This window comes from Venturia canescens, chromosome 6 (genome assembly GCF_019457755.1).
Source record: "Venturia canescens isolate UGA chromosome 6, ASM1945775v1, whole genome shotgun sequence".
Lineage (NCBI taxonomy): Eukaryota > Metazoa > Arthropoda > Insecta > Hymenoptera > Ichneumonidae > Venturia > Venturia canescens.
In genome coordinates this window covers 15,604,427-15,624,947 of record NC_057426.1, presented here as the reverse complement: position 1 = coordinate 15,624,947, position 20,521 = coordinate 15,604,427, and the positions used below count along the sequence as shown (strand labels likewise).

Genomic DNA, 20,521 nt, shown 5'->3' with positions numbered 1-20,521 from the left:
AAATCTATACTCAACCTGCCTATAAACGTTAGAAATGTCATTCGAAAAAATCACGCATAACCTTCGAGTTTGCTATTAGAACCTTTTTTTCTACCTGATCGGTGTCACAACTCATGACGGCTGTGAAATAAAAATAAAAAAAATTTTTAAAAAACAAACAAACGAAACACAATTAGAAAATTTAAGATTTCAAGATTTCAAGCTCTCACACTTTTTATCATCGCCTGAAAAACGATTGTTGTACATAATTTGAACATCAAGACAGTGCATCGATAGCGTCGATAGGTAGCCGATGAAAATATATTATAGAAAATATTGGCTTTTTTTCATTGATTTCGTACCATTCGTGAAAAATTCTAATTTTTCTCTGACGAGCCTGTCTTCTAAACGTATACACACTCACGCGCGCATACACGAAATGCATGAAACGCTGCAAACGAAGATGAAATTAGAAAATTTCTAGAATTCTCAGTTTCAACAAATCTGTACTCAATATTTCAATCAAAACAAAAAAAAACGATAAACGCGAGTCGACCACAATCTTTTTTCTATAAATATTTAAGATCATTTCTAAAAAAAAAAATACCTAATTTCTTTGAAACATTCGAACTGTAATCGAATTGGACCAAAAATATTATAATTTATCGAGAGTACCCTGGAAAAACATAGAAATGAGAATGAAATGGAACAAACGAAAGATTTCAATTCGATGAAGTTCAAATATCTTCGGTCACTATAATAATTTATTGTTGAATGTATACAAGACTTAAAAAACGATGATTTTATTTGACATTGGAAGCAAGTGAATAAATAAAACAATCTGTTACTCATTATAATTATTGACAATATGATGAGAATTCGTATATATTCGTCTTTTAAATATAATTAGGAACTGAAATACCGTTTACAAATAAAATAGTTTACACAACATTTATTTTAACTCGTGAGTATTATCGTGCGACCGATCGTCAACATTTGTTTTTCAAATTGATCGCGTTCGATCGGGTTTTCAGACGAGAACCGGAGGATTTCGTCGGGTCGACGGATTTGGTGTATCTGATGTAGCAGAACGCATGAGAACGAAGCTCCTTGGTCGGTAATTTCGAGTATTCCTACGTTAACTACATACGATACATACACATTTATAATTAGTAGATTAAACAATCAATAACTGCGAGCGAATAATTATTTTGCTGCTCAGATTAGTATGCGTTTTGTTGCCATTACATTGAAAGATACATAAATTTTTATCAACATGTTATCCGACGAGTCTTACCGATAAAGAAAGCGGTGTAACACGTGTCTCAATGGTAGGCACCCGCGCAGATTTCTAAAACGAGATTACATATTTTCCGTTCTCACTATTGCTTCCTAATCACAATTACATTATACGCAACGTTGAGGTTTGACCTTCCGATAAACCTCCATTGCATAACCTTGAACTTTTATTCATGATATAATTATGAATAAGTATAATCTTCCTGCTCCAACGCGTCTCACGTCCAAGTTCACTGCTTCGAGATATTCAAATGAAAATTTTTCAAAATCAAACCATTCATTTGGACATTACGAGGATAAACTGATGCAGAAAAATGGCAGTGACGGACCGATCGTATTGCAAAGTTCAATAGATTTTCACAAGTCTAAAAAAAAAGATTTCTAAGTTTGCTGCTGTTTCTCTGGCGGCCATAGCAGCTCGATTCGTATATTTACGTATGTGAAGCAGACGAGCTTGAAATCTCGCTTCCCCCCCCCCCCCCTCCCTCTCACCCTCTGCTCTTTCTGACATTAATAACCCTAAGTATATAGGACTATACTCGAATAAATAAATACATCAGTTTTATCGTTAATCTGAATAAATGAAAAATGATGATATCATTAATTTCAAAAGTTACATGATTTTTTTGTGAATTGCAGAGGTGAATTCAGAACTTTGAGTGAACACAACCGACGGTTTTTCTTTTTTTCGTCCATCTTCTAATGGATTCTGATCCATAGACTCATTCTAAATGAACCTTCGGTTATCAAACGTTAATCAAAAGGTGCCAACGTTTTTCTAATATCGCCATCGGCTTATAACGGCTTGATTTATCATGTAATTCGATGGAGTTTGATTCACGCACCTGAGAATTGCGACGAATATTAAAAGCGCCGTAAACGATGGGATTCATGCATGAATTCGTACAGGCGAAGAGAAGGAGAGCTTTTTGAATACGTTGGTCGAGCTGCGTTGCTGTGTCACGATCGATGAAGTACCTTAAAACATTGTTAAGCAAGATTCAGAATTTACTCGTTCAATTGAATCCATTTGTTTATACCGCGGAAGATATGAATTCATCCGTATTATTACTACAATTGAAAAATTATTCAACTTTCAGTTTTAATAAACTGAATCAAAAATTTTATTTTAGTAATCGATTGAATATGCAGCCAATTAAATATGTTGATTAACCTACTATTATTGGGTCATTCCACCAATTTTTTCCAAATTTTTCTGTCGGGCCGTTTCAAAGTTGTAGAGGTTTCGAAATTTGAAAATTTGCAATTATTAACTTTTTGTGTTGAAAATGTCGAACTTCTGAATTATTTTTTTGAAACATTAAACGTAGTGATTTTTATGTAAAAAAATCTCAGCTTTTGAATAAAAATATTTTTAATATTATTCGGTATTGGGAAGATCCCAAAAAAAGCGATTTTAACTTTAACATCACTTTTTGTACTAATGTATCATTTTAAAGATTTTTTTAAATGTTTTTTTTTTTCAAAAAGTTTAAACTTTTTTTTACAAAGGAACAGTGCTATTTTATTTTGAGATTCTTGAAAAATCAACCATAAAACAATTAAGTTCAATGTTATGTTACGAATTATAGGTGTGTGCCATGCTGCCGCAATGGTCGTCACGTCATATAGGTTGAAATTACTTGTTTCTATGTCAACAGTGTCGAAATGAGTAAAGATAATAAAGATTTAATACATCACCTTCCCTACAATATTTATATTTTCTCGCATCTGTCATGTTTTTTATATACATATTGAAGTACTTAGCCACTGAATACAATGTTATATATCGAGATCTTTGAATTTCAACTCATAAAAGACCGTTGCGGCAGCATGGCACACACTCATTCATGGATAGTTCATAACACAACTTTCAATTTAATTGTTTTAGGGTTGATTTTTCAAGAATCCCAAAATAAAATAGCACTGTTCTTTTGTAAAAAAAAAAGTCTAAACTTTTCGAAAAAAAATATTTTTTAAAAATTCAAAAATAATACATTAGTAGAAAAAGCGATGTTAAAGTTATAATCGCTTTTTTCGGAATCTTCCCGATACCGGAGATTATTGAAAATTATTTTATTGAAAAGCTGAAATTTTTTTACATGAAAATCATTACGTTTGATGTTTCAAAAAATAATTCGGGGATATTACGATATCTGTGGCCCCAAGTTTTAGCCATGTAGTCTTCATATTTGGCCCGAAATAAGACTTTTTTCAAGAGTAAAAAAAATCGAAATTCGGCTTTTAAAGGGGTGAAACAGAGATTTTAAATTTTTTCTAAGAGAAAGTATTTTTTGGCAGATTTCCTTGAAATTCGACGTTTATATTCTAGAATATGAGTAATTTAAAAAGTGTTCGGCAGTTATTTGGAACTTATCGAAGGTGTTGCAGACCCACCCAACGATTCCGCACACACATCGAAGGTGCTTCAGACCCACCCAACAATTCCGCACACACATCGTAGGTGCTCCAAACCCACCTAACGATTCCGCACACACATCGAAGGTGCTCCAGACCCACCCAACGATTCCGGACATACATTGAAAGTGCTCACAACTCGCCCAATGATTCCGCACACACATCGAAGGTGCTCTGCGCGCGTCTTCTCGAGTTGGCTACCGCCACACAAAAATAGTGATAAAAATTTTAAAAAACATTTGCCGCGGTTGCAATTTTAGGTGTGATCTTGTTTTAACCTCCTTCTTATGTGTGCAAAAGTTGGGTGTTCAAATCGAAATGTCTCTTTCGGAACTATATCCGCGATCGCAACCATCAACGGGCGGGGGGGGGGGGGGTCGAGGGGGCGAAGCCCCCCGCGGGGCAGAGCCCCCGAGAGAACACATTTAATTTCCAAATTTTTTGGCAGACTTCCATCCCTACCAGAAACATCTTTACCAAAATTCAATACTACCAATTACATCTCCACCAAAATTAATGTCTATCCAAAAAAACAAGTCCCGTAACATTTCTACCACGATTAAAATACAACCCCGTAACAACTCTACCAAAATAAATATAATTCATTTTATAAATGTCTACCACGTAACATCTCTACCAGAAAATATTTCCACCACATAAAATGTCTATCCGTATACATCACAACCTCCACTTTTGTTGGTAAGGAAGGGTTAACTTTTATAAAAAGATAACCTATTTAACCGTGAAAATTAAGTCATTAAAATATTTTAATGCCTTCAATGACTCAATTTTCACGGTTAAATAGGTTTATCTTTTTGAAAATTGAGTCATTAATAGATTTTAATGACTTTAATGACTAAATTTTCACGGTTAAATAGGTTATCTTTTTATAAAAGTTAACCCTTCCTTACCAACAAAAGTGGAGGTTGCGGCGATGTATACGGATAGACATTTTATGTGGTGGAAATATTTTCTGGTAGAGATGTTACGTGGTAGACATTTATAAAATTAATTATATATCTATTTTGGTAGAGTTGTTACGGGGTAGTGTTTTAATCGTGGTAGAAATGTTACGAGACTTGTTTTTTGGATAGACATTAATTTTAGTGGAGATGTAATTGGTAGTATTGAATTTTGGTAGAGATGTTTCTGGTAGGGATGGAAGTCTGCCAATTTTTTTAACACAATTTCGGTACCCCAAATAATATAATACGCAAACTTCATGTCTCTAATTTTCCCCCCTCAAAGGTCGAGTCCCGATTATTTTTGTTTAAAAAAGTTTGCATGGTCATAATTAGCGACCACAAATAATATACATTATAAAAACGCTGCAACTTTGAAACCACTCTATCACTCCCTTAATGGTCGAACTTGGATCTTGAGTATATTAAAAAAAGTCTGATTTTTGATGAAATATAGACGCTGTATCGTCAGAATTAGGGACCACAAACATTATAATGCTTCAACTTTCAACCCCCTGTTTCACCCCCTTAAAGGCCGAATTTCGATTTTTGTCACTCTTGAAAAAAGTCTTATGTTGGGCCAAATATAAAGACTACATAGTCAAAACTTGGGGCCACAGATATCGTAATACTGCCAATAATTCAGAGGTTCGACATCTCCAACACAAAAAAAATGAACAATTGCAAATTCTCAAATTTCGAAGCATCTATAACTTCGAAACGGCTCGACAGAAAAATTTGGAAAAATCATGAAAGCTCACGGTGACACGTACTTTTGAAAAGCAATGACCTTTACTCATAATTCAGACCCTCCGGCACATATTAATTCCATAATTGGTGGAATGTGACCCTATTATTAAAAATAGTTACCAATATCGATATTTATTCAAGATGCAAATGTAATGAAAATAGAGTTGTCATTAAAATTGAAAACTGAAATTGGAATTAAAGTTTGAATCCCCGTTGACTGGGCCAATGCGACAAAAGCTCACCAAACACTCATGATGTAATAAGGTGTCCAACAGACGAAGAAAACAACAACGATAATAATGGTCATTTTGAGGGTTCGTATTTTCGCCCGACCGAGAAATCCGAGTGAAGAACGACGAATTCTATCTGAAATCGATAAAAGTCATATTATATTTTATAAATGTTTTTGCTCATTAAGAACGGAAAAATTAATGAAAGAGGTTCCTGTATAAAGAGGATAAAACTTGGAATAATGAATTCATGGTATTACAATCGTTTTGCTATATATAATCTGCTGTAGACTTACCACTAACTGATTCCCTGGAGCGTCTGTAAATCTCCAAGAGAATGCTCGAATACGTGTATATGATGACAATCAGGGGAAAGCAGTACATCATGACCATCCCGAAAAGGAAGTATATAAGCTCGTGGCTGTCACTCGCAATGGCGTTATACGTGATGCATTGTTCGTACGTTGGTACTTTCGGATGTGCTTGTACGTGAAAAACAACCATCTGGGACGAGAACAAGTTTTTTAATTCGAAAAATTGCAAAAATCCTAAGAAAAGCGCACTCATCGAATGGAATACGAAATTCTGCAGCCAAAAGTCCAGTCGTTTCGTTCTATTCTGAGGAACCCTCAGAAAGACATTATTCATCCGATTATATTCGGTTTCAACGAATCTGGTAGTCGGATGAGTAAGCGGCGGCGCGGAGGAGTGCCACGCCCCATTCACGTCAGTCCCAATCCCGATTAAACCGTGATCCCAATCCCGATTAAACCGCTCATGATTTTCTACCTTCAATACCTCATCAACGATAGATCGTTGGGAAAATTCGAAAAGAACTTTTCTCCTTAGAATTTAGTTATCCATCGAGTATGTGCATTCCAACAGGTCCGTATTCGTGTATGAAATTTGAAATCTAAAGGAAAGAAAACTTACTTGAGGAGCCGAACAGAGGACAGCAGCGGACCAGGCCCCAATGAGCATTACTTTGCCTCTCCAATCGACGTCCATCAGATGGAGGGGCCGAAGCACAGCATAATATCTCGATAGAAAAAAAATTGTTCGAATAATCAATAAATAAAAAAATAAAAAAATTAAACAATTTGCTTTTTTTCTCCAACAGTGATGCGATGATAAATTGTTATTTCAGAGGTTCTTACCTATCGACGCTTATACAAACGAGGATAAATGACGACAAGAATATTCCAAATATACGAAAAAACGCCATTATTCGGCACATGGCATCGCCGGCTCTCCACGATACGGTCACGGCCCACGCTATCTCTAGAGGCATCGTAAGCAATGTAACCTGTAAAGATTTTTCATGAAATGCATGATCGATTGACGTTCTATCGTCCAAGGTACACCGGTCCAAATAGGCGCATTAACAAGATCTACGAACTTCGATTTCATTGTTTGATGTTCAAAGCGGAAAAAAGTCCGCAAAAAAATCAAGTAACGTAAAAAAGAAGCGATTCGACAATTGAAAAGCCCGGGCCAAAATTTAAGGAGGAAATGAAATCTTATGTGATACAACCAATAATATGCTTGGATCAATGTACCTCATAAAGCTTCAAGCCAATGCAGCTTGTTGACTAGACTCTATAGGGAAGAATAGGACAGAGCCGGGCAAAGCGGAACAACCCCCCGATAATTTAGAACCTTCTATTGTCAATTGGAAATCTGTATTATAAAATTTCGTTATTGGGCTGAGAACATGCTTGAAAAACTCAAAATTTAAAAAAAGACAATTTTTTTAATTGAATTTTTTTTCAATCAATAAATTGACTGACCTATCAGCTCAAGATAAGTCGTGAAATAGTTATTACTACCAATAGTTATTATTGGGATAGGAAAATGTCTTTTGATGGCACTAAAAATGCTGTTCTAGGTTTCGAATGAGCGGATCCCACTTCGATCTCTATGAAAGAATTTCATTCGTGGATTTTGACTCAAATTAAAATCTCAATTATTTTCTTCATAAAATTGTTTTTTTCTTCTAGTTTTGAGGCTTTCACGGCCATTGTTTTTTTCTTGTTTCAGATGAAAATGAGTGTGATGAGAACAGTGCGTATGTTCTTCCATTGATTCTTCTTCCGTTTCATAAATTTCGACAAAGTTCAGTTGAAATAGAACGTCAAGAAACGAAGAACTTTTGACAATATTCAAACTAAGTTAAAAAAATCGGACAAACCGGTCACAACCATTTTTTTACACAAAGAGAAGGCCACTTTGCCCCATTTTTTTTTCATAAAATTCAAATTTTATTTAATTTCACCACACACCTGAGAAAATTAGTCAAAATCCTCACAGGAGCATTTTTTTCGAGGGGGAGTCCACTTTGCCCCATAATTTTTATTTTTTTCAGTGTTTCAGGATATGAGATATAAGTGTGAAATAACAAATTTTTTAATACAGCATTAGTTTACAGAACATATGTAAGCTGACGTATCTAGCTCAATTGCTTATGGTGCCCTTTTACCCCACGTTCTCTTAAGAGTACCATGAAGCTATCATTAATGAAATAAAATTATATAAATATCACATATTATGTTGGAAATATCCATATTTTCAAATGTAATAACTATTTCACGGCTTATCTTAAGCTGATAGTTTAATTTATTCATTGAAAACAAAATTCAATTTTCAAAAAAATGTTTTTTTTTTAATTATTTTTAGTTATTGAAGCATGTTCTCAGCCGAATAACGAAATTTTGCAGATTTCGAATGGAAAAAAAATGTTCTAAATTTGAAGGAAGGGGTTCCACTTTGTTCTACAATCCCCTATACAGCCCACAAAAAATGAATTACCATCAAATCTGCAATTGCTAGATGAATCAACATCGTGTTGATCCTCGATCGATTGGTACGCCTTTTTTTACATATAAGAACCAAAACTGTGGTATTCCCAGCGATGGATATTACCATGAGAACGCTGTATGTGACAATACTGACCAAATGGCCCTCGTTGAAACGCATGTCGATCGGAGGCTCGAAACTATCCGTCTCGTTGAGAGCTTGAGCTGTTATATTCATCATTTCGTTATTCGCGACAGGTAGGCGAGCTAAAAGAATAACGTTACAATACAATATACAAATAAAATATTCAATTATATATCATTCTCTCGAGTCATTACATGGTGAGAAAATATTCTTTTTGTAATGGCAAATGGTAGTGAAAGAAAAGCCAAGGAACCGAGCGTTAAACATGAAAATTGAAAAATCAAGAGTTCAAGTTCAAAATTTGGGCAATTAAAAATTTATATTCATCGAGGAGTTTCGATCTCGACTGAATCGACCCGAGACGAGTGAATCAATGGACAAATAGTGAAATTGAATAGCGATACGTGAATGCCATTTCCGCGATAAATATTTACACGTTCTTCCACGTTTATTTAAGGACTCGAAAGTCCCGTGAGTGTATTCATATATGTGTATGCGTTTGCTGTGCGGCTACGGAATTCGGCCACACGAATCCGAGGATCGTGTACTCGGAAAATCCGGAAATATCGGCACGATTTAAATAAACTCGATGATAACGAACGATGCATCGATCACGTGTGTGATTTTCGTTTCATTTGAAACACTCGTTTTTCATAGCACCAAGACTAAAACTCATTAAATGAAAATGTTATTGATTGACAAACGATATTTCAATAATCGAATCAACATAAAACTCTTCGCCTCTTCTATAATCAGCACTAAAATGCAAAAATAAACAACGATCAATGATGCATTGTTTTAAATCCATCGATATCTTTTGACAAACAATCTTTATTATTAAATCAATTGTCCCTTATCAAGCTCGACCGCGGGACTGAGAATACCCAAAATAAGAAAACTGCAATAAAGTTTTTATGAGCGTGTTCAATCGTACGCCAATTTATCATTACCTTCAATCGACAGGCGCTGCGCGTTAAAGTTTCGTGAACAAATTTTCTCTCAAAAGAAATGAATTCACTTTCGAAGCAATAAAAATCACTCTCAGCGAATAAATAAGTAACGACACAATAAATGACGTTGATCTATGTATATTCTCGCAAACAGCATGCAGGAAATACGATCCCTGACAAATGACTGGTATAAGTATTGCGGTTTTTCCTTTCATGCCCTCCCGGATTCGGGTGCGAAACGACACTGAACATCTCTATTACAACGCGAAATCTTTTCCGTCGGAGGATATCCGGCATCCGCGCAGGTCATCGGTAACGAACCGCGCGCCCGTCGCTCCTTCATCGTTCATCGAATAATAATATTTCATATAAAATGAAAATCCACCCCCAAAAAATCACAAGTATTCGCCAAGCTTAAATATGCATTTTCCAAATATTTTCTTCAATATTTGGTGGTGTCGCGATACTGGCAATGATTCGCGATCACGATCTGTTTGAAGAAAAATATTCGAAGGAAGGTCAACGTGGATTTATATAATTTGAACATGAAACTGAAAAAATAATAATGATAGATATGAAGCATCGTTGAGTCTTGAAGCACAACATTTTCGTTATCCCCTTTCTATATTCAATAATCGATACAAATATAGCTTCCCGTGATAAAGCGTAATTCGATGCAATTTTTTTCTCATCCGTGAAACAAACTTCTGCGAACATGTGAAAAAATATTGGATAGTATGTCTGAACGTGTGGGAGTGAAACAGTTTCAGCTGCGAGAACTCGAAAACTTTTTTTCGAAAAGAACCGCGAAAGTTTCAGTGAACACGATGCTGGAATGATGGAACGTATTTGCGGTGGAAGAGTGATTAGTACACGCTTGCAAACATATTTGCGTCGTTATATAATGAGAAACAATTTCTTCGACTCATTCTTTCAATATGTTTTTCGGACTTTTTTATTTAAACAATGCTTGTTCGTTATTCTTCGAACTTTTAATCCTCAGTTCCGCTGTTTTCCGAAACTCTATTTTTAAAAAAAAATCTCCTTCAGGATCGGTCCGTTTCTTTGTTAAAGATATAACGCGAAATGTGCATGAATATTCTTTGAAACTAAAGCACCCCATATGAATTGAATCGTCACATTTAATTAGAGAATTGTGAAACCTAATAAAATAACTTGACGACAATTGTATCGGGATTTTTCATTGTTTCCATACCATAAAAATCGGTCAATCTCGCGTTGCACAACGCGCGAACGAATCCGTAATCGAATTAAATTTAACATCGCAAATGAACAATATTCATATGTGATTTGTATTATCGAAGCGGCATGATAGCCGCACAAGATCGCGAACACGCGCTTCCCAAGTGCTTCCACTATATTGAGTAAATATATAATGAAAATTTCTATCCTCATTTACAGGGTGTCCCAAAAGCTCGCTTAAAATATTGAACTTCGATGGAGGGATGCCCTCACCCACGGTACGTGCACCCGGACACATTCATGGAACACGTTCAAAAAACATATCGCATCGTCGTTTCGTAAGAAGAGATTTTGAATAAACTCTTTCTACGAGCGAATGCGTTAGGTATATGCGTTAAATATATGCACACCGTGTTGATCATATTCACATGATTCGCTACATATGATCGCTGAAAAAGTTCGTTATCAGTGCATGATCGCAACGGTCCAAAAGTGCAGGTCGACAGGTCAAATGCTTGATCAGAACGTCGTTATTCGAAATTTAAAACGTACTACAGTTTTTTTTCTCATTTCCTCAGCATTTTCGAATGCCATTCTCACTTGCCATTCAAACGAATATTTCCGATCGATCGTTTGTGTCAGCACATTTCTCACTGTCTTTTGTATATATTCGCGCGAGGGATATAGACCCTTCCGTTGAACATTCTTGAAGAGGCTGTTGCAACCGTACGATGGTTCTCCTTTGTACTAACTTTATTGTCTTTGTCACCTCACAAGTCCTGCGACTTGAGAGAGTGACGCCCAAGTCACTTCCGCATTACACCGGGGAACCAATGAGCTTAACGAGCATCTGTCTAGGCTCGTATTTGCCCAAACGCGAATCGTTTTTTCACCGAGACCCTCATAAAATTTCCGTCGTGGAATTCAGGCGTGAATTATTTTATTCAAATTCGAATCTGAATTATTTCCGCCATAAGATTGGTTTGATACTCGATTCAGGTGAAAATGAGTGTGATGAGAATAGTGCTCTTGTTCTGCTTCCGTTGATAAATTTATTTTCAAGCTCTGGCTTAGTTATGTAATTGATAGTTCATCAATATCGTCCTCGTTTCCTAGAACGCCTGGAATCGCTATTGTTTTATTAAATACACGTTATATTCGTTTTCCGTGGTATTACCAAAAAAAGCAAAAGAGTTGTGATTTTCCTCCCTTTCAGGTGGATATCCTCAAAAAAAGAAAAGTACTATGAAGGTATCTGATGGGAATATCCATATTTTCAATGATAATAACTATTTCACGGCTTATCTTGAGCTGATGAGTCAATGTATTGATTGAACCAATTGAAAGAGAGAAATCGAAAAAAAATCGTCACCGATTTTCAAATTTTTAACTGCAATAGTTTGTCCGTGAGAACGATTTGAAAAACGCTCTGACGTCATAAATCGGCATATTCGCGTATATAAAAGTGCGGCAGGGCTCGCGCTGGCTTTTTCTTTTACACGTTTTCTTTCTTTTAATACTTGGCGTCGAGCCGCTACCGCGTGTCTTGAAAAAAAATAAATAAATAAATTTTCAAAAAAAATGTTTTTTTTTAATTTTTAGTTTTTGAAGCACGTTCTCGGCCGAATAATGAAATTTTGCAGAATTCCAATGAAAAAAAAAATGTTCTAAATTTTCGGGGGCGTGTTTCCGTTTGCCCGGCTGTTCGGCTTCGCCCTACTCTCCCCTCTAAAAATTTAAAATGATACGTGTTTGCGTCGTTTAATTTGAACATTTTTCCTAGGGATCAATAATTGAATTTCGCTCGTTCAAGAGCGTGCACGAACGCGAAGAAAGATTCAGATCCCATCGTGTCCCAATCATCGCTGTATTTCGATCCCGAAAGTTTGCACACGCTTTACGCAGACATTGGATAGATACGATCAAGATAAAAGTTAGAATTGCGTATTTCTTTTTGTAAATAGCACAACACCAGTTCCCCATACGAAATGATCGAACTCTAATCTTGATCCTTGTTAAAGCAATAACCTTGTCTTATCCCACTACGATTCATCGCTCGCTTACATTTTTTCTCATTTTCTGCGTGCATAGTTCGATATATATGTATGGGATGTCCCAAAAATTGTCATAATTCGAAAGTCATAACTTTCTGTCTTCTGCGCCTAACGGCAGTCACTTTTTATAATTTTTCATATCATTAAGGGAGACGTCAGCTTTAGGAAACACGTATTCGGGTTGGCGGGAAACTTCCGAAACGGTCCGTTTTATCGGAGCTATGGGAGAAAATTTTTCGAAATCTTCAACAAAACGATTTATCTCAAAAGCAGGGAAATGGACGAAGAGTTTCATCGTCAGAATGACACTTTGAGGACACCGTGTATATGTATTGCTGAACCAGCGAGTAAGAGGAAAGCAAGCAAATTGAGGAGTAGGGTGCGAAGTGAGACGAGGAACGCGGTGTGACGTTTCGGCACCGTAATTCTTTTTTGTTTTCACGCATTTTCTCACAACCCGTGAAACTCCGATGATTCCTGGGGAACAACACGGCGTCGTTCCGTCATCGAAAACCCCTGCAAAGTCTCACTTATGAGACCCGTACATGCAAGAATTTTGGACGACTCTCATAAACAAACCATTTCATGAAAGAACCTGAAAATTGGTGACGATTTTTTTTTTATTTTTCCCTTTCCATTGGTCTTTGTTGCAAGTAAATCCGTCCAGTCAATCCTGAGTGTTTAAAATAGTTATGAAATAATAAAGATTAAAGAAAAAAAAATAGAAATGTTCATTGCCTACTGATGATAAATATTTACCAATCGCACACACAACCTGAACATCGACACAGAAAAACAAGCCTGAGAGGAGGCCTAGATGCTTGGGTAGTTTCCAAGATAATAAGGACTCCAGATTTTGTCTCCAGAAAAAAAAGAAAAAAAACAGCGGTATAGAGAGCAGATCATCGATAGAGAAAGAACGATATTGATTGAGAGAAATAAGGAGAGCACAATTCTGGTATATTCATATTATTGGTTCAGTTGTCTATTTCGTGATACTCCTAATCAAGGTTAGTTTACGACTTATTAATTTATCTCAACTATAGAATGTAAGGTGCAAGACATAGATAATCCTCAGCTCACACGGTTGTATCCATCTCAATGTCGAAACTCTATCTCACCGTATGAGTCCTGTCTTGCACATCTCGCCATCTCAAATTAAGTAATTCTCTCTCAATCTCAAAATTGACTATGAATGATTCTCCTCGAATTTACTCTCCGATTCTCATTAGTCTATCACATGAAATCATGCTTCTTCAATAATCGGTATGGATCAATAATAGACTTTCTTTCAGGAATTACCAAATGAACGATTATAATTTCAACACATATATTGAAAACTGAGATATGTAAACGTTAGTGATTTAAAATCCATCGTTTCGGGAACTTTAATATATATCTTAGAGACAGACGGGCGTAAGTTCAGCATGTTTACAATTGGACTTACGTCCATTGTACAATTTCTTACGTTCTGTCACACTACGTCACGCACTACGCTGAACGCGGCTACCCCCTCTCCTTGTACATCGCCGAGCGAAAGAGACAGAGAATGTGCGCACAGCAGGGGCAATACCAGCTCCTGGTTTACACATAACATATATATATATTTATATATAGTATATTACACACCTAGGGCAGGAAAATAAGGAAAGTTTGTGTGTAATATTGACAATGAATTTGTGCAGTACATCGCATAGATACAACGCATGCACTTCTACACGTATTTGCGCTTTTCTTTATAAAAGGTTCTTGTATCATATTGTGTAAAATGTTTTAAGTTTATAACCTGAGCTAGCATAAAAGCAGATGTTAATTTCTTAATAATTGCAGAATCATTCTAGAAACCTTTGTTGCTCTGTGACGCTTGCTGGAAAATTTTCCTGTAGAAGTGAGTGATAGGGTAGGGCTAAAAGTGTACACAAATGAATTCCACAGGAACCTTAATTCATTCACTTTACTTGGCTACGTTAGAAAATGATCTCATTTTTTTTTTATTTCCAAAATTCTGAATTCCTACAGGAAACGTAATTCATTCACTGTATATGTTACAATAGATCTCATATTTTTTCATAGTTAATAATTTTTTCATATTTTTTTATTGACAATGCAAAAATAGAAAATCATTTTTAAAACTACGGTAGCGACCTTTTAATACTTGGCGTGCCTTTTTTACTTTTTGAAGTTTTAATATTTACTGATTTCACTGCTTTTTGAGAGACGTGACAACTATATAGGAACCATATTTCAATCACTGTATTTGGCAACTTCAGAAAACGATCTCATTTTTTTTATATTTTCAAGTTTTTTATTGATAATGCAAATATAGAAAATCATTGAAAACTACGGTCGCGACCTTTTAATACTTGGCGTTCCTTTTTTACTTTTTCAATTATTTTTTTTCTGAATTCACTTATTTTTAAGAGGCGGGACAATATTTATTCAGGAAAAAAAATACATTCCTCGTTTTCAACAAAAATTTTTAAATCGATTTGTTTTAAGTTGAGTGCTTTTTTCTATGTGACAAAAGCAATCGACACTATTCTACAGCCAATTTTTCTGTGTAGACGGACGAAAACTGCGGTTATGTTCACGTGAGTTGAAGCCTTTTACAAGCAATAATGGCGACGATTTTGATTATCCATTCAGTAAATTCAATTTTCCAATGAAAGAGTGGGAAATTCCTATGCAATGGGATGATATTTTAATTTTCTATTCCTTTTTTTGAAAAGCTCCATTTGTTTACTTGGAAAAATGATTTTTGAAACTATCTTCTTCTCATTCGTGGATTCCATGTTGACACGGATACTGTCAATAGTTTGCAATGTCCAAGGAGATGTTTCCATGGTATTCAATGTCTAAGACCACAGCTTTATGGTTATCGGTATCCTGTGATATTTTTTCATGGTCTTCTGTAACGTGTGAACCTGCCTCGTTAATGTAAACTATTAAATCGCAGATCTAGATATCGATAACTATGAGGACATACATCGTAAACCATTGCACCGTTTACCTAAATATGAGGAAATATAAAATTGTCGAATATATATTGAAAAATACGAAGGCATCTAATTAGACGTCGAAAACAATAGAGCCATCGACCTAGATATCGAAAACCTTAGAAAAACTCACCGCACTATCGGAAACTATGGAGCCGTTGACTTTCATATCGGGAACGATGGACAAATTCACCTCAACATCGGAAACTATGGAGCTATTGACCGGGATAGTGAAAACTATGAAGTCGTCAACCTAGTCCACGAAAACAATGGGAAAACATACCTGGACATTGAAAACTACGGAGCCGTTGATCTAGACCTCGAAAAGCATGAAAAAACATACCAGGACGACGAAAGCCATGGAGAAATATACCTAGCCATCGAAAACCATGGAGCTGTCGACGTAGACATCGAAAACAATGGAGCCGTCGACCTAGACCATGAAAACCATGGAGAACCATAACCAAACATTGAAAACTATGGAATTGTTGACCTAGCATGAAAAGCCATGACGGAATACACCTGGACCACGAAAACCATGAAGGAACATACCTAGAAGAAAACTATGAAGAAATATACCTGGACGTCCGAAACCATGGAGGAATATACCTAGACATTGAAAAATATGTAGACACATACCTAGACATCGAAAAGTATGGAGTCATCGACCTAGATCACGGAAATGATGAAGAAATATACCTAGAGAACAAAAACTATGTAATTTCAGACATAGCCATCGAAAACTGTGGAACCATCAACTTAGACAACGAAAACCATGGAGAAACATACCTGAACATCGAAAACTGTGGAGCCGTCGACCTCGACTGCGAAAACCATGGAGGAATCTACCTGGATCACGAAAACCATGGAGAAACATATCCATACATCGAAAACCATGGAGGAATATACCAAGACATCAAAACCCATGGAGGAATTATCCTAGACCACAAAAACCATGAAGAAACATGCTTAGACATCGAAAACTGTGGAGCCGTCGACCTCGACAGGGAAAGCCATGAAGAAACATACCTAGACCACGAAAACCATGGAAGAATCTACCTAGACCACGAAAACCATGGAGGAATCTACCTAGACCACGAAAACCATGGAGAAATATATCCAGACATCGAAAACCCTGGAGGAATATACCTAGACATCAAAACCCATGGAGGAATTATCCTAGACCACGAAAACCATAGAGAAGCATACTTGGACATCGAAAACTGTGGAGCCATCGACCTCGACCATGAAAACCATGAAGAAACATGCCTAGACATTGAAAACTATGGAGGAATATACCTAGACATCGAAACCCATGGAGGAATTATCCTTGACCACGAAAACCTGAGAGAAACATACCTGGACATCGAAAACTGTGGAGCCGTCGACCTCGACTACGAACACCATGAAGAAACATACCTAGACCACGAAAACCATGGAGGAATCTACCTACACCGAGAAAACCATGGAGAAACATATCCATACATCGAAAACCATGGAGGAATATACCTGGATCACGAAAACCATGAAGGAACATGCCTAGACATCGAAAACCATGAAGAAATGTACCTAGACCACGAAAACCATGGAGGATTGTACTTAGACCACGAAAACCATGGAGAATTGTACCTAGACCACGAAAACCATGGAAAAACATATCCATACATCGAAAACCATGGAGGAATATACCTGGACCACGAAAACCATGAAGGAATATACCTAGATATCAAAACCCATGGAGAAATTATCCTAGACCACGAAAATCATGGAGAAACATACCTAGACATCGAAAACTGTGGAGCCCTCGACCTCGACCGCGAAAACCATGAAGAGACATACTTAGACCACGAATACCATGGAGAAATATACCTTAGACATCAAGAACTATAGAGAAATACACGTGGACATGAAAAACTATGGAGAAATACACTCGCACATCAGAAACCATGGAGGAATATACCTAGACATCGAAATCCATGGAGGAATTATCCGAAACCATGAAAACCATGGAGAAACATACCTGGACCTCGAAAACTAAGGAGCCGTCGACCGAGACCTCGAAAACCATGAAAAAACATACCTAGACGACGAAAGCCATGAAGGAATATATCTGGACATAAAAAACTATGGGGTCGTCCACCTAGAAATCGAAAATCGCGATAGAATGTACCTAAACCTAGTCCTCCAAAAACCATGAGCTATCGCCCTAGACACCCTCGAAAAATCCAGCGGCGTCGACCAGAATTTTATATTTTTTTATTTTTATTATTTATTATTTAATGTTATTCATATTATTCAATTTTTTTATTTTATTATATTATTATCATTTTATATTATATATTGTATAATATAATATATATATTATATTATATATTAATTATATTCAAATATTTATTATAATAATATTTTATTATTAATTAATATTAATAAATAAAATATATATTATATAATTATATACATATTTTATGCGCAAACCAGGAGCTGGTATTGCCCCCGCTGTGCGCCCATTCTCTGTCTCTCTCGCTCGGCGACGCAGAAGGAGAGGGGGTAGCCGCGTTCAGCGTAGTACGTGACGTAGAGTGTGACAAAAGTAAGAAATCGTGCAAAGGACGTAAGTCCAAATGTAAACAAGCGTAACTTACGCCCCTCTGTCTCTAAGAAAATGAAAATCCCGAAATGATGGATTTTAAATCACTAACGTTACATATATCAGGATCTACTGGACGGATTTACTTGCAACAAAGACCAATGGAAAGAGAAAAATCGAAAAAAAATCGTCACAAATTTTCAAGTTCTTTCATGAAATGGTTTATTTGTGAGAGCCATTTGAAAATTCTGTGACGTCATAAAACCGGCATATTCTCGTATATAAGAGTAGCGGCAGGGCTCGCGCTGGCTTTTCTTTTGCGCTGCAGTTTTTCCTTTTAATACTTGGCGTCGAGCCGCTACCGCGTCTCTTGATAAAACCGGCATATTCTCGTATATAAGAGTAGCGGCAGGGCTCGCGCTGGCTTTTCTTTTGCGCTGCAGTTTTTCCTTTTAATACTTGGCGTCGAGCCGCTACCGCGTCTCTTGATTCCCCCATAGTTTTCGCAGTCGAGGTCGACGGCTCCACAGTTTTCGATGTCCAAGTATGTTTCTTTCGGGTTATTGTGGTCTAAGATAATTCTTCCATGGGTTTCGATGTCTAGATATACTCCTCCAGGGTTTGGAACATGTCTAGACATGTTCCTTCATGGTTTTCGTGGTCCAGGTAGATTCCTCGATGGTTTTCGTGGTCTAGGTATGTTTCTTCATGGTTTTCGCGGTCGAGGTCGATGGATCTACAGTTTTCGATGTCCAGGTATGTTTCTCCATGGGTTTCGATGTCTAGGTATATTTCTCTATGGTTTCTGATGTGCAGGTGTATTTTAAACTGAGCCAAGAAAAATCAATATTTTTTTTTCCAAAAAATATATCGAGAATATTATTCAGAATGACGAAAAAAAAATTTGGTGAAAGTTAGTGCCCTTAATATTAATTTTAAGAGGTCTATCATTGCCGTTTTTGATTTTTATGCATGATTATTCCTAGCATGTTTTAGGTCAAAGCTGCTAGGAGATTGGAATGAAAAACATCTATTTCCACTCATTTACATATGAAATTGAATTTCCTACAAAAAAGGTCTAATTGCAAATTTTCATCAGACGAGCCGTTTCCAAGTTATTAAGCTTTTTAAATCGATATATTTTTTCGATTTGACTATTTTACTTTGAAATATTGTAATTAACGAATTAATGAATATAAAAATGAACATGACAGATTCTTGAAGCAAATTTGATGCTCTACAAAGAAGGTCTCTTGGTATTTTTCCCTAAATTTACTTCTTCAGGAGTTATTCTAGATTGAAATAGAAAAAAAAAATTGAAATTTTAAGTTTATTGTTCTTTACTCAATTTTTTTCCACTTCACGGACCAAATTGACTTTTTTGAACAACATTTATCATTTTTCATCAAAAATCTCTCAATATTGGGTGGAGTTCAACATATCGAATAACTGAAAACTTCAAAAAGTAAAAAAGGCACGCCAAGTATTAAAAGGTCGTGACCGTCGTTTTAAATGATTTTCTATATTCCCATTGTCAATAAATAAATTTTAAAAAATGTTTAACTGTGAAAAAATATGAGATCTATTGTAACATATACAGTGAATGAATTACGTTTCCTGTAGGAATTCTGAATTTTGGAAATAAAAAAAAATGACATCATTTTCTAACGTAGCCAAGTACAGTGAATGAATTAAGGTTCTTGTGGAATTCATTCGTGTACACTTTTAGCCCTAATCCCTCACTTATTCAGAAAAATTGTCCAGCAAACGTCACAGAGCAACAAAGGTTTCTCGAATGATTCTGCAATTATTAAGAGATTATCATCTGTTTTTATGCTAGCTCGGGTTATAAACTTAAAACAGTTTACGCGTACAAGTGCATGCATTGTATCTATACGATGAACTGCACAAATTCATTTTCAACATTACACACAAGCTTGGCGTGCATGGTTTTCAATCGGAAGCTCGGGAAGAGACAATTGTTCAAATTTACTATGAAAACAATAATTAATTAGAATTGTATGAACGAGTGTGAAAAAAACCGATCCCCCAATAAAATATGAGAGGCCCTGTTATATAATGATTTGGTAAACAATACAGATGGGTGAAATTTGTGGATAAAATTGAACAATTAAACGAACGGATAAAGAAAT

At 36.1% G+C, this 20,521-nt stretch overlaps 2 protein-coding genes across 5 annotated transcripts in view; one reads left to right on the top strand and one right to left on the bottom strand.

Moving 5' to 3' along the window:
* Positions 1 to 20,521, top strand: part of LOC122411798 (cuticle protein 19-like) — a 47,824-nt gene that overhangs the window by 4,735 nt on the left and 22,568 nt on the right. The window contains exon 1 of one of the 2 annotated variants that reach the window (XM_043420834.1): positions 13,643 to 13,795. The exons of the other annotated variant lie outside the window; for it this stretch is intronic. The gene's annotated coding sequence lies outside the window, so the exon portion shown is untranslated. Of the gene's footprint in view, positions 1 to 13,642; positions 13,796 to 20,521 lie in introns of those variants that run through there. 2 annotated transcript variants of the gene reach the window in all.
* Positions 767 to 20,521, bottom strand: part of AkhR (Adipokinetic hormone receptor) — a 33,995-nt gene continuing 14,240 nt past the window's right edge. Inside the window, exons 1-9 of one of the 3 annotated variants that reach the window (XM_043420833.1) lie at positions 9,529 to 10,078; positions 8,447 to 8,700; positions 6,796 to 6,944; positions 6,572 to 6,677; positions 5,935 to 6,142; positions 5,651 to 5,774; positions 2,124 to 2,256; positions 1,277 to 1,330; positions 837 to 1,121 (exon numbers count right to left, since the gene is read on the bottom strand). In XM_043420833.1, the coding sequence (XP_043276768.1) occupies positions 1,113 to 1,121; positions 1,277 to 1,330; positions 2,124 to 2,256; positions 5,651 to 5,774; positions 5,935 to 6,142; positions 6,572 to 6,677; positions 6,796 to 6,944; positions 8,447 to 8,674 (1,011 nt within the window). In that variant the 5' untranslated portion in view covers positions 8,675 to 8,700; positions 9,529 to 10,078 and the 3' untranslated portion in view covers positions 837 to 1,112. Of the gene's footprint in view, positions 1,122 to 1,276; positions 1,331 to 2,123; positions 2,257 to 5,650; positions 5,775 to 5,934; positions 6,143 to 6,571; positions 6,678 to 6,795; positions 6,945 to 8,446; positions 8,701 to 9,528; positions 10,079 to 20,521 lie in introns of those variants that run through there. The other 2 variants (XM_043420831.1, XM_043420832.1) reach the window with 2 other exon arrangements.